The sequence below is a fragment of the Larus michahellis genome, chromosome 3 (assembly GCF_964199755.1).
Source record: "Larus michahellis chromosome 3, bLarMic1.1, whole genome shotgun sequence".
Taxonomy (NCBI): Eukaryota; Metazoa; Chordata; class Aves; order Charadriiformes; family Laridae; genus Larus; species Larus michahellis.
In genome coordinates, this window is record NC_133898.1 from 14,902,035 (window position 1) to 14,924,446 (window position 22,412).

At 56.0% G+C, this 22,412-nt stretch overlaps 2 protein-coding genes across 3 annotated transcripts in view; one reads left to right on the forward strand and one right to left on the reverse strand.

Annotated features, from left to right (window-relative positions):
* ABHD12 (abhydrolase domain containing 12, lysophospholipase) overlaps positions 1-2,457 on the forward strand; it is a 40,538-nt gene extending 38,081 nt beyond the window's left edge. For both annotated transcript variants that reach the window (XM_074578763.1, XM_074578764.1), the window contains exon 13: positions 439-2,457. In XM_074578763.1, the coding sequence (XP_074434864.1) occupies positions 439-478 (40 nt within the window). In that variant the 3' untranslated portion in view covers positions 479-2,457. The remainder of the gene's footprint in view (positions 1-438) is intronic.
* Positions 2,458-3,034: 577 nt separating this feature from the next.
* Positions 3,035-21,908, reverse strand: PYGB (glycogen phosphorylase B). The gene is made up of 20 exons (XM_074578762.1): positions 21,583-21,908; positions 18,988-19,089; positions 17,062-17,140; positions 16,112-16,215; positions 14,504-14,635; positions 11,703-11,814; positions 10,547-10,629; positions 9,450-9,593; positions 9,016-9,108; positions 8,741-8,887; positions 8,456-8,619; positions 7,984-8,098; positions 7,175-7,276; positions 6,890-7,037; positions 6,259-6,317; positions 5,781-5,922; positions 5,233-5,440; positions 4,659-4,793; positions 4,400-4,466; positions 3,035-4,141 (listed from the first exon to the last, which is right to left on the reverse strand). The coding sequence occupies exons 1-20, from the start codon at positions 21,823-21,825 to the stop codon at positions 3,989-3,991; spliced, it is 2,532 nt and encodes an 843-aa protein (XP_074434863.1). The 5' UTR covers positions 21,826-21,908; the 3' UTR covers positions 3,035-3,988.
* Positions 21,909-22,412: the final 504 nt, after the last annotated feature.

Here is a 22,412-nt window from a genome sequence, read left to right on the forward strand (position 1 = left end):
TTGTGGCACACTGTGACATGCCCGCAGGAGCGAGAGAGGTGTATAACAGGCGCCTGTGTTGGGCAGCTCTTAGGAAAACCACTTTGGTCTCCGGAGTGGGTGAGATACTGGGGCTGGCTTAGCACAAAGCCAGAGCTCTCCACCTCTCTGCAAAGCAGGCTTTGGGAAGGGGAGCCACAGGAAATTGGGAGCGCTTCTCCTCTCTGGTTTATCTCTGCTGTGAGCTGGATGCTCTGGCGGAGTTGTTTGCAGAGCAGCTACTTTTGCTTGCCTCTTCTAGTGGGAACCACTGGTGGGTGAGAGCAAAGCCCAGTGCTGTTCCCTGTAGCTGCAAGTGCTCAAGCCCTAGTATTTGCCAGGGGAACAGGAAGACCTGCAGGTTGCAGCATGCTCCGGAGTTTGAGCTGAGCGTCACTGCTGTGTTGTTTCCTTTCCTAGGGAATTCCTGGGAAAATCTGAACATGAGCATCATCACTGAAGACTGGCTGCTTAGCAGCACAGAGATTTTCCTTTCTTTCCTTCCTCTCTCTCCTTTTCCTCCCCTCTCCCTGTGGGTCAGTCTGCCATTCTTCCATCCCTGGCACTAGAGGAGGTCAGGGATTCCCACTCTGGTCCTGATGTGTACCCTTGGCAACTCCAGCTCCCGGCATCAGCATCTGTGATGGTAGAAGAAAGAAGTTGCTGGCTTCTTTTTTGGATGGAGGGGTGAAAACGGACCAGGAGCCTGGTACCAAAATGTGAAAAATGTAAGCACAACAAAGCCTGGCCAATCCAGCGGGTACCGCTGAGGACAGACATTCCTGGGACACGCGCGTCATGACCAAGGGTGTTTCTTTCACTTTTAAACACTGCTGCTGTTTTTGGATCATGTAGAGACTCATTTGTAAGCAAATGGCTTTTGCCGTATCTCCATACCACAGGTGTCTTGCTTGAGTTTGAGGTGTTCTCTTTCTAGGAAATACATGTTTTGCCTTCCCCTTTCGCTAAGTGGCTGTAATTACAAATACACTGAAGATGCAGGTGGTGAGAGGTATTTTTATTTAGCTCTTCAGTCACAATGTGTTGCAAGTGTTGGGCTAATTGCACGCATTTGGAAATAAAATGAAAGATTTTTTTTTTGTTCTTCCTTTTTCAAACATCTATATAATGGAAAAGCTTAGTGCCCTTTTATCTCTTCTGTACCCTTTTCCTTCTGAATATTAATTTCTGCTCCCATCCCTGCTATCCTCTGTGGAGCTCCTCCCTTTCACATGCGCTTCCTATTAAGACTGCAGTGACATATGTAGGTAAATCGCAAACTTGGGAGTTTAAGCCGGAAAGTGTGAGGTTACTTTTTTGCTTGATCTCCCCTTCCATGAACAACATGGGCCCAGGATGTGGGAATGGACGTCTTCCATTCTCCCTGTACACGCCCAGAGAGACACGCGCCTCCTTTGGATGGGAAAGGCAGGTTTTTGCTTCGTCTACCTTTGAACTCCTTAGATCAGGTTTTCCTGTTCCTGGTGGCCACACTGTTCCTCTGCAGTTAAAAGCAGGCGGTGGTATGCGGTTCTTCATGCAAAAATAACAGTCTGGGGTATTTGTTCCCTGACCCCACACTTCTCCCTCCTGCCTCCCTTCTGTGCTCTGGGCATCCCAGGCACTTCCACTAGCACTTGTCAGCTCATCTCACAGCCACCGTCGGAGCACATTGTCCAGGATGCAGAAAAGTGTGAATGAGCCTCTCCCATGAGGAGAGCTTCTGGGGATGTCCTTGCCCTGCTTGGGGCTAGAAGAGGGGCTGTTTTATGTCACCGACGAGCTCTGCACTGAGACAGAGTCATAGGCTGACTCTGTGGTGTCTGGCTGGGGACCCGGCCCTGCCCCGTCAGTCTGTGTAGACAATAGCAGGTGCTGTAGGTTTAGTCACTAGCGCTCAGAGTGAATTGTGCTGCCTTGAAGGGTCCGTTCAGGGGTGTACAGCGTAGTGTAAACTGCTCAGCATGCATCCAAGTTATATCTGCAGGCTCATACTAGTTGCAAAGCAGACAGTAGCTTGTTCTTGTAATGAGATTCTTCTGCCATAGCGTGGTTGTCCCTGAGTTTTCTGACCCATGATACTCATAAGCTAACTGTGCCACTTAAATTATGTTTGACGCACTTGTATTTATTGCACTGACAGAAGAGAAACACTTACTTGGCTTTGGAGAGTGATGTGCACATTCCAGCTAATGCTGCTGCCGGCAGCTGGCTTGGGGCAAAGCGCAGCCTGAGCCGGAGGCTGGCTGGCCGCCTTCCTCCAGTGGGACAGAGCCGAGGGTCCAGCACGTGAACTGCTGGTGTTGGTGATCCCAGCACCGCCATTCCCGTTAGCAGGCCAGTGATACGCTTGGAAATTTAAACTGAAATGTTTATCTAAAAGTGGTGTAGTTTTAATAAAGGCATTGACTGCTGATCACTTCAGCTTTACCCGTTTTACCTGGTGCTTTTTGAGACTTTTTTTCCCAGTTGGGCAGGTCAGCTGGGTGTGTGGTGGGGCGGCAGTAGGGCTGCGCATGGGAGATGAGCTCGCAGCTGGGACTGGGCAAGTCTTCGTGGCCGATGCTGGGTCTGGGCAAGCGGCTCTCCCGGAGCCCAGTGGGTCTGTGCCTGTAGTCTGGCTTCAGCCAAGGCTCTGCTTCCCCACTGGGGATGGGGGAAACAGGAGCCGCCCGTGGGATTTCCAGCACAGAAGCCCTGTGTGCCATTTGCAGGGCAAACCCAACCCTGTAACCTCCACCCCAGTGCATGTAGTCAACACGCCCGGGGTGCAGGTAGATAGCTAGGGCTAAATCTATCCCAGTGCAGCCTCTGCTACCAGCTCCCTTCTGTACACACTACGCACTGGCAAGAGTGACCTTTCTGCCATGGGCATGTTGCCCCCATGATGGTGCCAGCACCTCAGCACCGTGTGTGCTGCAGGGGACCACATCCCGTGAAGCCACAGCTGCAAGGCCTTGTTGCAACCTGAACCCACAGCTGTGGAGCAGTCACCAGTCAGCCCAAAGTCAAACCAGCAGGTGTTCTGGTCGTTTTAATGAGTTGGTGTCAACACAGGGGAGTACTGGTGCACTATAGAGCACTACGGGTGTTAACTCTGACCCCAGCACCGGGAGGGACACACGGAACAGCATGACCCAGCTGTGGAGGGACACGGGAGCTGTGACAGAGTTCACCCCTCGGGTAGCACCCAGCATACAGCTGTGCCTGGAGAGCCGAGAGACTGCTTGGGGTCTACGGGCCCGGCAGGGTCAGCCACCCAGCTGGCAGTGGCAGGTACAACCCTCTCTATGCAGATGTGGAAGCTAAAAAATCTCTGGAGTGGCTTGGTTACTGGGCGTTTAGTTAACAAAGAGGCGTGGGAGGAGGCTACGGCAAGTTTTGTGGCAAGGAAGTCACTGATCCCAGGCCCTCTCTCCTTCTCTTCGTGGCACATGGCATGTGACATTGGTGTCTGCACTGGGGCCAGCTGCTTTAACAGCCAGCTGCACCTTCTCTAGGTGTTACTGGGGAAGGGGATGACCGGAGGGACAGACAGTGGCCTCTCGCCTAGCTTTGGGGCTGGCAGACCCACTGGAGGAGGATGCAAGACACTCTGTGTTGGCTAAACCTGCTCATGGGGCAGGGCGAAGGAGGCCAGGCCAGGCTGCATGCAGGGGGAGAGGGGAGGATTTAGTTGGAAAGCCCTTGTTAAGCATGGAGCACAGCTGTGGAAGACTTATCCATGGTCATCTCACTAGAAGCACTACGCAGCACGTGCAGGCTGGATACGTGGGTACAAATACAGGGTCCTTTCTCCTCTCCCCCAGCTCTTGTTCCTCAGTCAGGGCTCCTCCTCAGAGCATTGTTCTACCCTCCTGAGGGAAAGGCCTTGTTCCTGCAGAGCCGAGCCCATCTGACTGGTGGTGAAATGCAGGTGAGGCCTCCTGGGCTGGGAACCCATCCCTCCTTCCTTCCCTCTGTGCTTCCATCAATCCCGGGGGAGGTTGGGTGGGGGAATTTTTGTGGCAGACGGCTCCACACCCCAGATCTCCCGGGCGTACTCCATGATGGTCCTGTCACTGGAGAACTTGCCCGAGCACGCAATGTTCCTGATGACTTTCTTAGTCCATTCCCGGGGGTCCTGGGAAGAGGAGAGGCAACGTCAGCACGTGTTAACTCAGCTTTGTCCCTGCTTGTAGCCTTGCAGGGAACCACTTAGTTGGTTTACATGCTGCGCTGTGGAGCTGCCGAAACGGCAAGACCTGCCTCATGCCCACACGATGTGGTGTCTGTAAGGAGAACTCCCCGGGGACATGCTCATCCCAGCTCCCCCCCGGTCTCCCCACTGCACTGCCATGGCCAAGGACTCCATCCCTCCCCCTTAGTGGGCAGCTCTTACCATGAACAGCTGGTCCACTTGGCCTTGGCATTTAATGTAAGCCTCGTAGTCGGCAAACACCTTAAACCTGAAACCCAAAGCAGAGTAAGGCTGGGGTTTGCCTGCTGCAGGGTCCCAGCGTGGCAGGACAGGGCGGCACGGACATCCTCCTGCAGGCAGGCAGGGCTTAGTCCCTGGCCAGGGGCACCCAGGCCGGCTGGGAAGGTGGCCTGGGCAGGTGGAGAGCAGCCCACCAAAGAGGATGCTTGCCAGGACTCACCTGTCGTGGTACATGAGCATGTTGACAACGTCCCGGAAGCAACCAGGGTCTCGAGGGGAGAAAAAGCCGCTGCTGATCTGGTCGATGGCCTGCCGCAGCTCTGGCAGCCGCTCGTAGTACTCCCGCGCGTTGTACCTGCGCCCAGCAGAGACGGGCTGTAGGGAATGATGCTCTCCCCTGGGGCCCAGCACCCAGAGAGCAGGACCCTGGGGCAGGCAAGGATATGGTATGGCTCCCGAGCGAGGGGGCCTTGTTCCTGGGGCTGTGTCCCATCAGAGCACCCTGACAGTGGCTCCGAGACCAGTCACAGTGCCTCAAACACTTTGTGCCCAGGCTCGCGTCCCACTCACAGCCGCTGTGCTCTGGGCGAGCTGCCTGGGCTGCATCCTTGATGGACCATTCCCTGACCAGCCCAAGGTGGAGGGCTGCCTCCAGCCCCCAGCTTTTTCCTGCTCCACAGCTGCCCAGGGAGGAAGGTGTTCCCCCCAGAGATCATGGCTCTCCCTGCCAGAGCTGGGACCCATATCCCCACCTGACAAGCCCCGGCACGCATTGGGGTCTCCCCAGCACCAACCCTTGGCGATCCAGGGCCTCCACGTCCTCCACCCGCATGCCAAAAATGAAGAGGTTTTCTTCGCCTGCCTCCTCAGCCATCTCCACATTGGCCCCATCCATGGTACCAATGGTGAGGGCCCCATTCACCATGAACTTCATGTTGCCGGTACCCGAGGCCTCCGTGCCGGCTGTGGAGATCTGCTGGGAGAGATCCGCTGCTGGGATCACTGCCGGGTGCAAGAGAGGTAGGAATTAATCCTTGGCACACTGCAGCTCCCCACGACCTGGGCCCAGGACAGCAGAACACAACCCTGGGCATCTGCTGACCTCAACCTCAGCCCAAACAGCGCGGCTCTGGAGCCAGAGCCAGGCTCAGCCCTGCCCCAACCCCACGCAGCTGCTGTCGCTCCTGCATGAAGCTGGCTCCCTGCCCTGTGCGGAGCCCTCAGGCCCTTCCTAAGGGAGAGCTAGGTCACCTGCCATGACAGCCTCTCAGGCCAGCCAGTTTCTGGGCTCAGGTGGGACATGCCCAGCTCCTGACTTGCGAGTACACAAAAACAGACGTACCCTTCTCAGCCAAGGATACCCGGTAGTTCTCCAGGAAGATGACCTTGAGCTTGTCCCCCACACAGGGATCGTTGTTGATGACCTCACCGATGGACGTGATGAGTTTGATGATCATCTTGGCCATGTGGTAGCCAGGGGCCGCCTGAAGAAGAGCAGCCCAGAAACGGTGAAGGCTTTTAAGGGAGGGAGAGCATGAGAGGTGCCAGTGCAGGTCCTTCCCACAGGGAGAATCTGGGCCTTGCCTCTGCTGTTCACATGGACCAGCAAAAGCACCCTCCTGGGAGAAGGCCTGAGCCACAGGGAAAGAGTGATAGGGCCTTGTTCAGTCTGATTAGTCCATGAAGGTGTTTCCTGAAGAGCCCACCAGCAGACACATGCTGGCTAACCTACAGCAGGCCCCGAAAAGCCACAGAAAGGGGACAGCACCCTCCCCACATCCCCACCGAGCCATGCATGCCCTGAGTCTGGAACACGTTACCTTTCCTCCGATCATAATAGTCCTGGGCACAAAGGATTTGGATGGATCGCTTCTGATGCCTGAAAGAACAGGGCATAATGCAACTGAAGTGAAGATAAACTGGACAGAGTTTATCGCGTGCATCAGAGGTGGGCTGGGACCCCAGCCCACGTCACATTGACCCAGCAAACCTGCAGGACACTGAAGCCCAACCAGACCTCTGCTAGAGCTGTGCTGGATGAAAAATGGGCTGGCAAAGTCCTCGGAGAACCACTCAAGCCAGCACAACGCAGAGCTCCAATGACCTGCCTCCCTTTGGGAAGGGGCAGGGGCCCGACGCATGTACTGGGGAGTGGGGTTTTAACTTGTACCAGGTCAGTCCTAACACCTGCAGTACAGGTGTGGGGGTTACCCATGCCCTGGGACCCAGCTGGGCTGGAGATGTGGGCTGTGAGCTTTTCCTCAAGCTCTGTATGACCCTTCAGACACTCCGTTTTCCCTCCTGGAGAGAAGCCCCTCATGACTGGAGGGCAGAGGTAGGCTCAGGAGTCCTTGGCCACCAGCTGGCATACCTTTACTTGGGAACCCTGGCAGTGAGAGGGTTTGCCCACCCTTTGCCCACCTTTTGCCCACCAGCCCAGGCAGGACTTACGGTTGTAGAGGGTGATAGCATGCAGGCAGTTCAGCAGCTGCCGCTTGTATTCATGGATTCGCTTGACCTGAACATCAAACATGGATGAAGGGTTGATCTTGACTTTGTACTGCTCCTCCAAGTAGGCTGCAAACTTCAGCTTGTTCTCCTGGCAAGAAAATCTGATGAGGAACAGGCAGGCGTTCCCAGGCCTTGCATCAGAAGTAAGTGTTTGGTGCTGGCATGTCCCTGGGAGCACGGTGCCTTTAGCCTTCTTCCCCCCACCCCACCTCCAGTGCACATTACCTGTTTGACTTTCGCCACATCCCTGATAAAAGACTCATTATTGATGAAATCCAGTAGCTTCTTCAGCTGGCTCAGATCTGTGATAAAGTCTTCCCCGATTTTCTAAAAGAATAAACGGAGAGAGGTATGTCCCACCCGTAAGACACCTCACCCAGTCCACAACTGTGCTTCCCCAACAGAGATGCCACAGCCCAGTTGGGAATTGGAAGAGACTCTCTCCAGGAAAAGGGACAGAGTTTCTTATGGCGAGGTTACTTCTCTGTGTCATCAGGGAACCCAAAGGTACAGGGGAAACAAGGCACTTGCAAAAGCCCTAACTCCAGGAGCTTTCGAGGGAGGATGTGTGCACAGGTACCAGGGCCTCCTGGCAGCTGGAGAAACTGATGGGCAGGACAATAAGATACATTTAATTGCAGGATGTCCTTCAGCTATGCCATGTCACAATGCGAAGCAAAAACCTATGCTAAGGGGGCCTGGTAAACAAAGGAGACAGAACCGGGGATGGAGCTCCAAGGGAGCGCCTTTGTGCCTGTGAAGCTGAATGCTTTTGCAGACACCCCACTTCTCACACCATGGTACTGCCTGACGGGTGGTGTGTAGCCACTGCGAGGGCAGGGAACCAGATCCAAATTTCCGCAACTATCATCCCTGACGTTGAAGCCCAGCCAACCTCACACCTACATGTGCAACAGGCGTGCTCCTCCCAGGTTGTCCTCGCTCACACCCGCCAGGCGTTCGCCTCAGGTCTGATCAGCGCAGACGAAGAGGTGATCACGCTCAGCCCCTCGCTTCAGATGCTTGTGACTCACCTCAGCAATAACATCAGCCAGTCCCGGGTTGCACAGCAGGAGCCAGCGCCTCGGCGTGATCCCGTTTGTCTTGTTCTGAAACTTCTCCGGCTCCAGCTCATAGAAATCCTTGAACCTGGAACACCAGGGAGCTCTGAACCACCCACCGCCACCCAGAGCTTCAGCTGGGCCCCCCACTGTATGTGCTCCCGACTCGGGGCAGTCTCTGCCGATCTCCCTGTAACAACCGTGAACTCTCTATGCTGCCTCTCACCCCCTTCCTCAGCCGTAATGCCGAGGGTTTCACCAGCTCCAAAGGGGGATGAATTAGATCTTGCAACACATGCGAATGAGACAGTGTCCCCAGCCTGCCATGCCCAGCAGGGCAACCAAAGCAGACCTTGACACCCGATTGTTCCAACTAGCCCCGCAGGCTTGCAGGCAAAGCCCAGTGAGTGGAAAGGGCGCGTGCCCTGGGTGTCCCCCAACTCACACAGAATTCTTCACGATGTCAGAGTGGATGCGGGCCACGCCGTTGACCGCATGGGAGCCAATCACGCAGAGGTGCGCCATGTTAATACGTTTGCAGTCTCCTTCCTCGATCACCGACATCCTCCGGAGACGGTCAATGTCCCCTGGGTAGAGAGCTGCCACCCGCTGCAGGCAGGCAGGCAGAAAGAGGGACATTAGCGACCCAGCCACAGGGCCTAGGAACATTCCCATTCTAAAGGCAGACAGATCCAAGACCCCCCGAGTTCCCACCAGCCCAGTCCCTTACGTCCAGATGCATTTGGTTGAGGGCGTAAATGATCTCGAGGTGACGTGGCAGCAGCTTTTCAAACATGGAGACCGGCCAGCGCTCCAGGGCTTCGGGCAGCACGGTGTGGTTGGTGTAGGCGCAGGTCCGTTTCGTGATCTCCCAGGCCTGCGGTACAGACAGCAGGTTAACGTGCAGGTGCCCAGGCCAGGAAGGGAAAGGAAACCGCGGGTGAGGGACAGGACAGAAGCTCTTTCAACTGCAAGGTTCGGCATGGACCTCCCTGCTCTGCTTACCTTGTCCCAGTCCACTTTCTCCACATCCACCAGGATCCGCATGAGCTCTGGGATGGACAGGGCAGGGTGGGTGTCATTTAGCTGAATAGCCACCTGCAACACAGACTTGCTGGGCTCAGATCTGGCAGTGACAGGACTGGGACAATGTCCCGCAGGCACGGGGCTAGGGTGAAAGTCGGCCCCAGGCCTCTTCTCATGGCACACATCCCAGAAACAGAGCTTCCAGGAACGGAGCCATTCAACCTTTGCAAGTTTTGTTCCAAATTGCAAATTTTTCCCTGGGAAAATAGGCCTGGAGATCACCTATTTTCCAACCCAAATTGTGAGCATCTTTGTATAGGTGCTCCCACCTGGTCCTGAGCATCCTGCTCTCCCCTCATGATAGGCAGGTCTGGCTGAAACACCCCCGGACCCCCCTCTGCCCACAAACTCACCTTGTCTGGGAAGGTTTCAAAGCATGTTCTCACAGGGTCTCGACAGCCAAATTTGGAGGACTTAAAGCGGCGGATGATGTCTTGGAGGGTAGCAGCCACCACAAAGTACTCCTGTTTCAGCCGCAGCTCCTTGCCTTCAAAGAACTGCAAGTGGCGGGGGGGAACCACAGCTGTCAGTGCTGCAGCTGCCATCCCCAGTTGGCAGCCAAAGCCCTGGAGATGCTCCTGTCCACGCTGATGGACTTCCCAACAGGCCTCACAGGTTCAGCACCTCATCGGGGCAAATGTGGGTGTTTCTGATGCCGCCCCTGATGGGGTGGCAGCTGTAGGGACTGACAAGGGGCTCAGCATCCCAAACAGCTGCCTCCAGAGGGCAACAGAACCTGCCACATCCATCCTACTCCTCTAGAGCAAGTGCAGCTCGCTCCCTCACTGCAAGACCCTTTGCAGGATTATTTGGAGCAAGGATTCTGTATTCCCTGCGACAGCCAGGAGCCAGCGTCTCTGGACACACCAGCTGCCTCCTATGCACGCTACGCATCCCACTGGTCTATTTTAAAACACCATCAGGAATGAGAGGGTGGGGATAAAGTGGAGGAGATGAACTTTTCCAGCACAGATGCTAATCCATGACTAGATAGCGAGGGCTCTTCCCTTTAGGATCCGGTGCAGAGGGAGTGCATGGCCTGGGACAGTCCCTGCAGTGAGAAATCCCTTGAACTGGGGCTGGAAATGGGTCTCCCCCTCATGGCCGCCTCCGAAATGACAACTTGCTTTTGCAAAGGGTGAGCTTAAATAGGCAACTGCCTTGAATTCGAAGGAATAATATGTCTTCCCCTCCTTGCCGCAGGGAACACAGCAGCTATGCAATACGGGCCAGACTCTCGGCTGCCATCAGTCCGCAGAGACCCTCTGAAGCCAGCAGAGCTGTGTCTGTGTGCTGAGAATTAGGGGGCCAACCTATCGTACTAAAAATCCTCAAACCAGGACAATAAACATCAGGTGGCCGTGACCTTCCAGCACCCCCTTGTTTGCAAGCACAACTGCAGGGAGCATGATGCCAAGCAGCAGGAAAGAGAGGCAAGAGAGTCACTCACGTTGTCATTTGGGTACAGGACTCTGGAGATGTTTTCTGCCAGGTTTCTGTCCAACACCGCCTCGATGTAGTCACCCACGTTGACTGCAGCGAGAGAGAAACACACAGAGCAGCCACAGAGATTCAGGCAGGTGCCTGACACTGTGCTTTTCCCTCTTCTCTCATAGATTTGTAACGGGAACATTCAGGCTGGTATCAATGAAATATGAATGGGAATGTACATGTGTGAAAGGCAGCAGAGACAGGAGGAGATGGGATAAGAAAAAGGCACATCTCCCTGCGGTTTCTGAAGACACATGTATCAGGAAGGACAGACAAAAAAACTGAAGACAGATAACAGCCAGAGAAGGCAAAAAAAGGAAGTGAGTGACTAGCAGTCTTGCTTAAGGACTAAGGAGAAATGGGGCAGGGCAAAGAAGCACAAAGACCACAATCACACTCAACTCCTAAAGGGTACAAAAGGCTCATCCGAAACCCAGCTCGCAGCTGCCAATCAAGAGTTGAAGAGACATTATGAGGACTTGAGAACCATCAGCACTCGTCCCACACAAGTTCTCCTGGCAGGGCTACTTGGACCCACGCATCTCTGTGCTTGCCAGTACGGAAGAATAAAACAAATTAGTCTAGTCTAAAACCTTCCCCTTCTGTAACAGCCTAGCACTATTTTGTGTGTTGGTTGCCCTGTATCTGCTCTTCAGCACTACAGTTAGAGCCTGACAAGTGCCCTAGAGAGGTCACAGGTAGACCCAAAGGAAACCAGCAGTGAGGTGGGCTGTACTGCTCTTTTCCTTCAGCACTAAGGGATGATGCCGCAGAGAAATGACCCTCCATGGCAAGTATGGCATTGCAGCTCATTTGGTGATGTGGGGAAGGCAGTGGGAGGTTGGTCTGTCCCTCGGGGAAGGCACGGGCCAGGTTTTGAGAACATGAGAAGCGTGACGGGGATGGAAGGAGGGCGGATGGGTGTCCTGGTGCATGAGGGCTCTGGAAGTGGTTTGAGGTAGTGTGCGTGATCCATGGATGCACACGTGTTTTGGAAGTGGCCAGGAGGTATGGATAACAGGCCAGATGGGGAGTGCTGTGCCAGGTGCTATGCACACAGGAACAACCATGTCCCAGCCTGGCCAGAAGAGAGGCAGTGGAGGGACAGCACTTACACTCTTGGAGGTTGAAGTCATTGGGCGCTTTTGCAGACCACAGCCTCATGGTGTTCACAGTGTTGTTCTTGTATCCTGGCACTGGCGTGTCGTAAGGCATAGCAAGGACAACCTGCAAAAGGACAAGATTCCCCTCTGATTAGCAGCACGGTGGCCTCAGAGAAGGTGGGAAAGTGGCTGAAACCTCTACAAGAAGAATCCAGAGGACACAGACTGGCTGCGGTAAGGATCTTGCCTCACTGAAACACACTGGCTGCGCTTCACAGGCTTTCCTGCTATCACGGGCACTTCCAGCATCCACTGGCAAAGCATTAATAGGAGAAGAAGTGCTGCTTGGAGCTTTACTGACAAACTGGAGTTACGAGCCCATCAATGACATGTAAGAGAGAGATGCAAGCAACCTGCTGACCTTCCTGTACCAACTGTCACACCTGTTAGTCACCAGAGCACTGCAAGCATCCTCAGCTGGCCATTGCGATTCTGTCTGGGCTGGGGTAGGGCCAGGGCAGCTGGGACCTTTGTGTTTCCATCTGGGATAAATTCCGCAGCCTGAATCCTGCCCCTTAGCCTTCTGCAGCCTGCCAGCACCAAACCCTACCACCACAGCGCCATTCTCAGGGCAATTCAGCTGACGGTCAAGGTGTGTTGAACCTGTCTGGGTAAATCCACTGAGATCTCCAGCACCCGAAATGAACATGAGCGCAAAACTATCAGTGCACTCCACGGATGATGCTTAAGCATCAGGATGCTGCACACACGGCTACAGGGAGTAGCACTGGGGCTCCCAGCTCAGATTACACTAGCCAGGCAAGGCATGGATGCGCTTCCAAGCTCGTGTGCTCCAGCTCACTGTTGTGCCAACATCTGCGTGTCTCCAGACCTGCCGTGCAGCAAGGCAAGGCACCCCGTCCTCAGCCTGGAACAAAGAGGCTGAGGGCTAATGCCAGCAGAGCTGAACAGTGCTTGCGGAGCAAGGCCCTGATCCTGCAGCACGGAGCCTGGGCTTGCTTCTCTGACACCGGCAAAAGGAGCCAGCATCCTCCTGAACAAGTCAGTGTGTACCGGCGTGACAGCCAGGCTGTCCCCAAGCAAAGGTGGGAGAGGCAGCAGAGAACTGAAGGAGCTGTGCTCAGAAGGCAGGGAAAACCCAGCAGATCAGCACGTTGACCCTGAACAGCCTCTTCGTGCTGGCGTCGGCAACACCCCGCCTCTGGGGAGAATCAGCAAGAGCTCAGGCTCTCAAAGCTGCTATTACCAGCTCCGAACATGGAAGCAGGCAGAAAGCCTGCCCTGCCTGAGCCACGGGACTGGGGCACACATCACATGAACTAAGTGATGCTATATTTGGAGACTGCGTCTTTGGCTTTTTTTGAGCCTTTCCAACTTCTTTCCCTTAACAGCACTATCTGAAAATTCACCTCCTTGCGGGAAGCAGTGCTTCCACTGCACCGCTTGGGATCCCTGAAACCCTGGACTAATGCTGGGGTCAGAAGAAGAGCACGTCGAAAGGCAATGGCACTCGGTCCCCAAGTGGATGTACGCTTCCCCGGAGAGCTCTGGCAGGGTGTCTCCGTGCTGTTCACGGGGCTGTGGTGTTGAACCCCTGCACTGTGTGTCCTGGGAATGGCCTAGGTCACCGCACAGCCTTCGAAAACCAGGGTCCCTGGAAAAGGACCGGGTTTATTTCCCCTCTGAGCGGGCCCAGGCGACTCCACAACTGAGCTCCAGCTCTCAGGGCTGAAGAGGCTTTATGACTGTGCGTTCCTCAGGTGGACAGAGCTGGTTCATCAGGCTCAGAGACCCTGGAACACCATGGGAACAAGGCTAGGTCACGCCCCTGAATCCCAGAGAAATTCATAGTCCTTCCTTCCTCCATCCTGGGCAGTGCTTAGCCAGGAGAGGCTGAAACATCTTCAATCCTCTTAGTAAATCTCTGCCTCTTTAAAGCTTGCCTTCCTCAGCTGTAAGACTGGAATGCATTTACGGCGCAACAGCCTGTGCTCTGAGCAGACACAGGCTCCTCAAGCACAGCATGACCTCCCCAGCTGTGGGAGGCTGAAGAAGCATTTGCTCTCCATTGTGCCACAAAACAAGGCCTCCAGACAGACTGGAGACTTGAAACCATGCCTCCAGCCTGCCCTGACAGCACTCCACCCCTTTAGGCAGGTCTGGGAAAGAGAAACTTGCTGTGATCATGAGAGTTAAACACCGAGGGGACTGTTCCATGGCCACCCCACGAGATGAATCTCCACCCACAGCAGCACCACCAGAACCACCTGCAAAACCACGGGGTTTGAGTGAGCCTTGAGTGAGCCAAGTTTTTTGAGCCTTTACAACTTCTTTCCCTTAACGGCACTATCGGAAAATTCACCTCCTTGCGGGAAGCAGTGCTTCCACTGCACCGCTTGGGATCCCTGGAACCCTGGACTAGTGCTGGGGTCAGGAGAGGAGCCCAGGAGCAGTATGGAAGGAGCCTACCACTGCTGCCAGTGATACAGTCCTCCTCCGACATAAATCCATGCAAGACTCTGGGGTTTCACCCTGGACATGAGTAGAGGAGGCCCCAACCGATCTGAAGTTACAGCCGTGACTGAATATTCATCCCTCTTTTTCCTCAAATCCCACTGCAGACGTAGCCAACAAAGTCACCTTCGTAATTGCAAGGGGTAACAGAGAGAGTTTTGCCAGACTGGCAGACAAGCAAAGTCTGACCACCTCAGGCAGCCTGGGGACAGACTCTCCCCCTCCACACGACCCTGGCCCATCCTCCCCGCGTCCAGCTCTGAGAGAGATGTTAGTACCTGGGTGTCGACCCACTTCACGCCCTCGGGGGTGTGATCCACGCGGCCGTAGAAGTGCACAGGGAGCATGTACTCTGGGCGAGCTTTCTCCCAGGGATTGCCGTAGCGTAGCCAGTCATCGGCCTCCTCCACCTGCAAGAGGCAAACAGGCTTCAAGGGATGGCTTGTGCCTCCGAGTGAAGGCTAAACTGGGCTCTCCAAAGGGTGGCCAGTATAAAAGCAAAGCTTTAGTAAGCTGGCTTTAAAAATGGATATGCAGAGGCCTCTAGAGGACAGCTGGGCTTTTCAAAACTCCATCAACTACTACATGATGATGGACTACATCCATCATCATGGATGACTACATGGATGACAACTACAAAGCCTCTACGAGCTTTGCAGAGCTGTCCAGGTTTAAACCATCCGAACGGCACAGACCCCTGAACTCGGTCTCCCTCGAGGGCTTTACGTGCAGTTTGACCATGATAGTGTGATATGTAGGATGTGGTTCCCTAAGAAGCCCACTGGTGCTGATCCTGGCCACAAACCACGCCCTGGAAACCAGGTCTTGCCACCTGCTTTGTCCTCTGCGCCTCTGCTCATAACAGCATCAACGGGAGTGAAGTGAATTCAGTAGAGCCACCAAGGCTGATGTGCACCAGAAACCAGAGGGGCAGAGGCACTTGGAGATGCTCTGTGCCTGCAGGCACTTCTCTGCCAGGTCGGCGGCAGGTCTGAGCCACAACCCAGCATTGCCACCATGCCCGTTCTTTTTTAAGTAACATCAAGCCAATTACAGTGGATGCTTTTTCCCCCTGTTTTCACCATTTATAGAGCTTAGCATTGCAGCTTCTTTGTGGGGAAGGAGGAAAAAACAACCTCAAACCTCCCACCCTTCCTGACTTATGGAGAGCTATTTTGAGGGGTAAAAAAGGGGTCCTTTATGCTCAGAAGCAAGACAGGTCTCCTAATGGAAACCATTTCCAAACATACACTAGGGAAAACTGCCATATGGGGCAGTTTTTTAGCCTATTTTCACTTGCAAAATATTGCAGTCATTAATGCTACAGGAGAGCCCCTGTTTAAGCCCTTGCTGCCCGTCTCCCAGGGAACCCGCAGGAGCAGCAGCGCCCCAGGCACTTGCACGTGCTCCATCATGTTCAAATTCAGCCTCCACCAGACACCTTCATTTGGTGTTTAGCCACATCTCCATCCTTAGCCTGACCCTTGCCAGGCTGGACGGGACTCCCGGGTTGTTGCAGCTGTGCCATGGAGGCCCGGGCAGGGAGACCTCTGCCATGCCCCCTGGGCTCAGCTCCAGCACCATCTTGCCGGGTTGGTCACTGGTGTGGATGAGCTTGCACGTGTCCCTGGGTGAGTGCCTGCCACACACGCACCCCACCACCCTCATAACTGCTCTTTGCTCAGGTGGTCAGAGCCTGAGGGTCAGCACAAGCAGTAGGAAGCGACAGCCCATTTGGCACCAGCTGATGGGCTCAAACGCCCCGTTTATGAACGGCCCAAGCCACCGCAGTGCTGTTTTCGTGACTGGGCCTCGTCCACAGGCAGAGGCGGCCACCGGCAGCATGAAACAGAAGGAGAAAGGGTGACTTGAGTTTGCCAGTGTACCTGCCAGCCGTCAACAATCTTCTGATTGAAGATACCGAACTCGTAACGGATGCCGTAACCATATGCCGCCAGCCCCAGCGTGGCCATGGAGTCCAGGAAGCAAGCTGGAAGAGCAGAGCATGGTCACGCCACAAGGAACCTCACCCCACAACTACGGCTGTGCACGGGGGTGAGGAGCAGCCACAACCAATATTTATTACTCAGAGGAAATCCACGTGCAGAAGGGACAGATGGAGACAGCCTGCAGCAGGACCCCACGCACGTCCTGCCAAGCCACCACAAACACCCCGAAGTTGTTGGTGACAAGGGCAGGTCACCAAAAATCCAAATCCAGCCCTGTTGCAAAGTGATCTTCTAAACTTGCCCACAGTGCCCACGCCTTTCTCTAAGCCTGCCTGCCTGGTAAAGCAGGGCTTCTGACCCCGACTCGCTGCTCCACCAGCTACTTTGCTATCATCACCTTCAAAGCAAACCCTTCCAGCCCTCAGCCCGGGGCAGCTCTGGTAATTATCAGCCCCAGCATTTCCTCCACGATGGGGAGGTCTCCTCTCCAGCAGTCCCGTGGGACAGGCAGACTAAAATAGCAGCCAACGTGAGATATATAAAATAGCATGCCTACGTGAGAGCTGCTTGGGTGCCTCCGAAAAGCGAGAGATTCCACAGGGAGGTGAGAAGAAAGGCTCCAGATGGCCTCTTTCAGCCACAGACCCGCCTGCTGTGTCCCAGACAACACAACTCCACCTCCTGGATGCTCTCACTGGGGAGAGGGCTCCTTTCTGGCCAAGCCAGGAGCAGGCAGGAGGGCACGACGCTGCTGAAGGGCTGCGGGCTGAGGTCCGCACGCTGTCCTCCTGCAGTGCTGGTGACGAGGCCATGACAGCCTCCAGCCAGGCCACCCTCAGTCCCGCTGTGCTCTGTGCGAGAAGGGGGCTCCCCTCTCCCCATATTACCTGCCAGGCGGCCCAGGCCTCCATTTCCCAGCCCAGCATCTTCTTCGATTTCTTCCAGCTCCTCCAAGTCCAAACCCAGCTATTGAGGAAAGAGCCACAGCAGAACATGTCAGTGCCCGAAGCCCATGCCCTGGGGCTGCTCTCCGAGGAGGGCAAACACAGATCCCAAAACAACGCACGCCACGGGATATTAAACCCACAGGTGGGGGTCTCTGCCTCCCTCCACCCTCCTCTCCCCACAAAGTATCTCACCAGCCTCTGGTCCCCGGGCAGTCCAATTAACTGAAAAACAATTTAGCCCATCATCAAACATCGCTTTCCCATGAACTAGGTTTCCTTAGAGACTGCAAACAAAACACTCGTCTCCTGGCAGCACCTCAAGCCAGGAGGTCCTCCCACCGAACTCGCCGCTGGAGACAGGATGGCAAATGGCCAAGTCGGCGTGGAAGGGACCGCCGAGTCCTGCCTGGGTACACACGTCACCCCTCCGCTCGCGCCCACCCCGTCCTTGAGGAAGGGCACGACCACGCCGGCAGCTGGTTGCTGCAGCGTTCACTGTTACACTCCGTGCCGTCCCGCATCCTGCCACCAAGCTCCTTGGCCGGAATCCATGGCTGGAAGCAGTTGTTTCCTCTGCTGCATCTCTCGGGCCATTTGTTCTCTGGCCTGGGGGCTGCTGCCGGATGAAGGCAACAGCAAGAACTCTCCTGGAGTCAAGAGATGCTGCCTCAGAGGGCAGCAGTATCCCACCTCAGTGCCAGGGGGACAGTGGGGAGTCAGGCTGACACCACGGATGCTCCCCAAACTGCTCTCCCAGTGCTTCAGCGGTCTGCAACCCCAAGCTGGGAAAGCCTCATGCAGTGTGACAGGGTCACAAAAACCAAGCTGAATTCCCTCAGTGACAGAGCCATGCTGGATACAAGACCTCCCATCCAAGCTGGCCACCAGCCATAATGAGCTCCACATGTCGGAGGCTACAGTGAAGGAAGTCTCCGCTCACACATCAGGCCAAATCAGCACATGGACTTGACGATCCTCCCTGAAAAAACCCATCCTGCCCTCCGAGGCACAATACCTCAGAGAGGAAATGTGTCAGGTCCCTCCCTGGAAATCCCTTCCCGTCCCTTGGCAGGGAAAGTGCTGGCCGGGACGTTTCATCTGCAATCGCAGCACCTCATTCTGATAAGGTGGTGACAGAGCCAGCTTCTGCTAGGAAGTGTCACATGGATCAATCCAGTCAGGAGCGGGGGGGAAGAAGAGAGGGGAAATCAAGCTTTTGGGTGAGAAAGCCCAAAAACTCATACTTTGTCAAGAAGGTCACTGCAGAGGTGGCTGCAAGCCTAAGTAACCATGGCCTCGCATTTGCGACTGCCTTGGTGGTACTCAGGTGTGGTTTTTCCAGTTTGAACTCATCCGATGACATTTCAATTCACGCAAACAATGCCCCCCTTTTCCTCCTTCCCAGTGATTCACTTTTATCTGGCAGTGCTGCTGCAGTGCCTTGTGTTACCTGCATGTATGAACTGTAATTTGGTGGTTTGGTGCTCCTGTTTCCCCTTCTGGCCCAGCCTCCCCCATTAGACTACATGTCCTGCAATGGGCCATCGTCTCTCCTAGTAACGGAAAGCTCTCCCTAGTCTTTTGGGATACTGGGTGTTGCTTTCTGGATACTCTTCTGGATTTTCCCAGCCACTACATGAAAACGATGGTTTGAGAAAACCACGCTCCAACTCCCAAGGAACCCCAAGGTCCCCCTATGGTCTTTTCCAGGGGGATGCAGAACACTAACAGAGAGCCAAGCCTCACTTTGTTTAGTCAAAATATCACATCCTTAGAAGGAAGCCCTGAGAAATAAAGATACGCAGTCCTCCACGTGGAAAAGTTTGGTTAGTTCCTCAGGGAGACCCCGGTACCCCAAGACTTCACCTGGTAAATGGCTTCGTCACAAGCATTCTGCAGGCCCAGGTTCACCATGGTGTTCTGCAGGGTGCGGCCCATGTAGAACTCCAGGGACAGGTAGTAGATGCGCTGGGGAGGCAAAGCAAGACGCTTACACACAGCACGGCACTGCGCTTTCGTCGAAGTCGCTTAAAGTCAAGAGCAGACCCAAAGTGCTTTCCAGAGACGGGACGTCTCTTCCCAAACCGGCTCTTGGCGCCTGCTCCCGAACACCACGCACCGCAGTTTGTTTGTCAGAAGGATCCTGCGCGGGATGCCAGCCAGCCCTCCGCTGCGCCTCTCCCGGCCAACAGCCTTCTATAGAAAAAAAATCTCGTTGCCTGCTAAGTGTTTCCCTAATTAACTTAGGGCAAGAATTATCTAGGATGCTGAATGGTATATTTATACACTGTCAAGCTCAGTGGAGGCGATGCTTACACTGGGCTTTTAAATTTTTCCCGTGCTGAGCTGAAGCTGATGCAGAGCCTGCTGAAAGCGGGAGCGAGACACCCCCCGCCCCGAGCCTCGCACACACCAGCCGGGCTCTGGCTCCTTCCTGCCAGTGATTTTCCAGCACTCCTGTCGCCTGGGGCCTCCTGTTCTCCCCGCATCGAGTTTCACGCACAAACACCATCACCCTGTTGAGCAAATCAACTGTCCCGCGGGTGGCAGGGGCTGCCGGCACAACTGTGCGAGACAGGCTGCTCCGTGGTGACCTTCCAAGTTTCAGAGGAGCCGTGCCTGTGCCGCGAATGCTAATGGAAGCCTCTTTGTTGGAGGAGAAGCAGGCTACGCGAACTTTTGCCCTCACTCAGATTTATCGCTACAGATACTTTTTATAAATAAACAGGAATTTTTAACAGAGCAACAGCCTGACTTTAAATCGCACTTCTCCTTGAATCTCTTTCCTTCGTAGCTGGGATCCTTCCCTGCTAGCCTTGGGACACGCTAAGCAGAGGGATTACCCACTCTGCCACCTCCGCTGGGAGTCCGAAAGGGTCCATCTGCTCCTTTGGGGCTCATCGGAAAGACTGAAAACATGGCACGGTTGCATAAATACTCTCTTCCTTTCAGCCTTCCACGGGGATGTGTTTCTAGTGAAAAAGCTAAGCGCAGGGGACGGTAAGCAACCCCACTCCAAGCGCCTCTTAGCCCTTACGGGATCTGTACAATCCCTTCTGTTAGCGCAGCAATATGGATCAGGGCGCATTTGCGTGAGTAAGGATAAAAGGGAGAGCTCCACGCAGCAGCGTAACTCCCAGCATGGGTGCAGCCGTACCGGCGTGAAAGTGCAGCTTGTTTCTTGTGTCAAGGCAATATCCATAACCCCGAGAAAAGAGCTGACTCGGGAAGGCAGCTGCCTGCACGCTGGGAAGGTATGTGCCTTTTCTCGTACACACCTGCCCTCCGGGGCTGTCCACTTAAGTGCTGGATCGAGTCTTAATTCAAAAGGATTAGGGCTAAGTAACGTCCCACAGCCTCCAACATCTCCAGCATCGCTGTCCTGACTTGACAAGTGGGGAGGAGAGGAGGGAGCAAGCCCCTGTTCTGCTCCAGAGGGCACACGAGCCTCCAAGTCCCCCAGGAACCACCGACTCCCCAGGGTTTGTTGACCTGGGAGAGCTTGTCTGGTTTGCAGGAGGCAAGAAACTCCTCTCCAGCCTCAAAGCCGAGCTGCCTGCGGGCTCCGCAAGAGCGAAGCCAGGACATGGCTGTGCTGGGGCATGTGCCGAGACGCGGAGGTGATGATGCCCACAAGGGACACTACCACAGTGGTGTGAGCGCAGGACATGGCCACAGTGAAGCATGCAGAGGAGCTGGCAGCAGCAAGGCCCACACGAGGACACACTCACAGAGGGATCACAGGGGCTGTGACAAGGCGCAGGGGGCCTTGTTGTGGCAATGCTGCAGGGTGGACGTGGCTGCAGCGTGGGACAGGGCTGCGAAGAAGCTTGTGGGGATACAGCCATGGCGAGCTGCATGAGGAACACGGCCACGGTGACACCCACGGGGACGCAGCCATGGCAAGATGCGTGTGAGGGACGTGGCTGGGGCAAGGCCCACAGGGACATGGTGAGGTGCACCCAAGAGTCACGGCCACGGCGATGCCCACAGGGACGCGGCCACAGGGAGGTGCATGAAGGCCACAGCGATGGCAAGGTGCATGTGAGGGACAGAGCCACGGCGATACCCACGGGGACACAGCCAGAGCAAGGGGCGTTAGAGGGATACGGCCGTGGTCATGCCCACGGGGACGAAGCCACGGTGAGGTGCACGAGGGACAGGGCCGTGGCTGTGGCGATGCCCAAGGGGACATGGCCATGGCAAGGTGCCCGCGGCCGTGGGGATGAAGCCACGGTGAGGTGCACGAGGGACAGGGCCGTGGCTGTGGCGATGCCCAAGGGGACACGGCCACGGCGAGGCACACGGCCGTGGGGACGCCCATAGGCCACGTCCCCAGTGACACCCCGTCGGGGAGGGGGGGAAGCGACACGGAAACACCCGCGGGGCCGACGGGGAAGTGGCAGCTGTCCCCTGCCCCCACCCCCGTCGCCCCGGGGCCCGGCTGCGGTGGGGTCTCACCTTGGGGTCCCGCTCGTAGTAGTGCTGCTGGGTGCGGATCCAGCGCCCCACCAGGTGGTCGCGCACGGTGTGGGCCAGCGCGAAGTAGTAGTCGCGGGGGGTGGCGACGTTGCGGTCCTTGACGAGGGTGAAGTGGAGGTGGCGGTTGAAGCTCTTGCGCACCTCCGCCACGTCCCCCAGCCCCGCGATCCCCCGCACGCTGATCTGCTTCCGACGCTCACCGTCGCTCAGCGGCGCCGCCATCCCGCCGCCCGACCGGCTCCGCCGCCGCCTCTGGCTCTGCCGCAGCCGGGGCCGCGACGGCCGCGCCTGCGCCTCCACCGCCCGCGACGAGGCGGAGCCCCGCACGGCTGGCGCCCGGCCCGGCCCCCGCTGAGGGAAGCGGCCGCCCGCCCCTGCACGGGCCCGCAGCGGCGGGGCGGGCCGCAGCACGGCGGGGGGCGTCCGTGGCTGCCATCGCCCTGCCGCCCGCCCCGGCGCTGGGCCCGGGGTGGCGGGATGATGGGGACGGGGACAGCGTGTGGGGACGTGGATGGCGGGGGAGGATGGGGTTGGCGTGGGGGAAAGGGTATGGCACAGGGGCTGGGGTGGTGTGAGGGGACAGGGATGGCATAGGTGGCGGGGATGGCTTTAGGGGGACAGGGGTGGCATCTGGGGCTGTGGCAGTGTGAGGGGACGGGAGTGACTTGAGGGGAGAGGGATGGCATGAGGGGAGAGGGATGGTGCGTGGGGTCAAGGATGGCATCTGGGGCTGTGACAGCGTGAGGGGATGGGAGTGACTTGAGGGGAGAGGGATGGTGCGTGGGGTCAAGGATGTCATGTGGGGCTGT

Excerpts from the sequence above, each read along its gene's own strand:
- PYGB (XM_074578762.1), bottom strand. The coding sequence starts at position 21,825 with ATGGCGGCGCCGCTGAGCGACGGTGAGCGTCGGAAGCAGATCAGCGTG. Across the intron at positions 16,216-17,061 it reads AGGCCTGGGCCGCCTGGCAG|CTTGCTTCCTGGACTCCATG; the intron begins GTAATATGGGGA and ends CTGCTCTTCCAG. Across the intron at positions 7,277-7,983 it reads TGGCTGATGTTATTGCTGAG|AAAATCGGGGAAGACTTTAT; the intron begins GTGAGTCACAAG and ends TTATTCTTTTAG.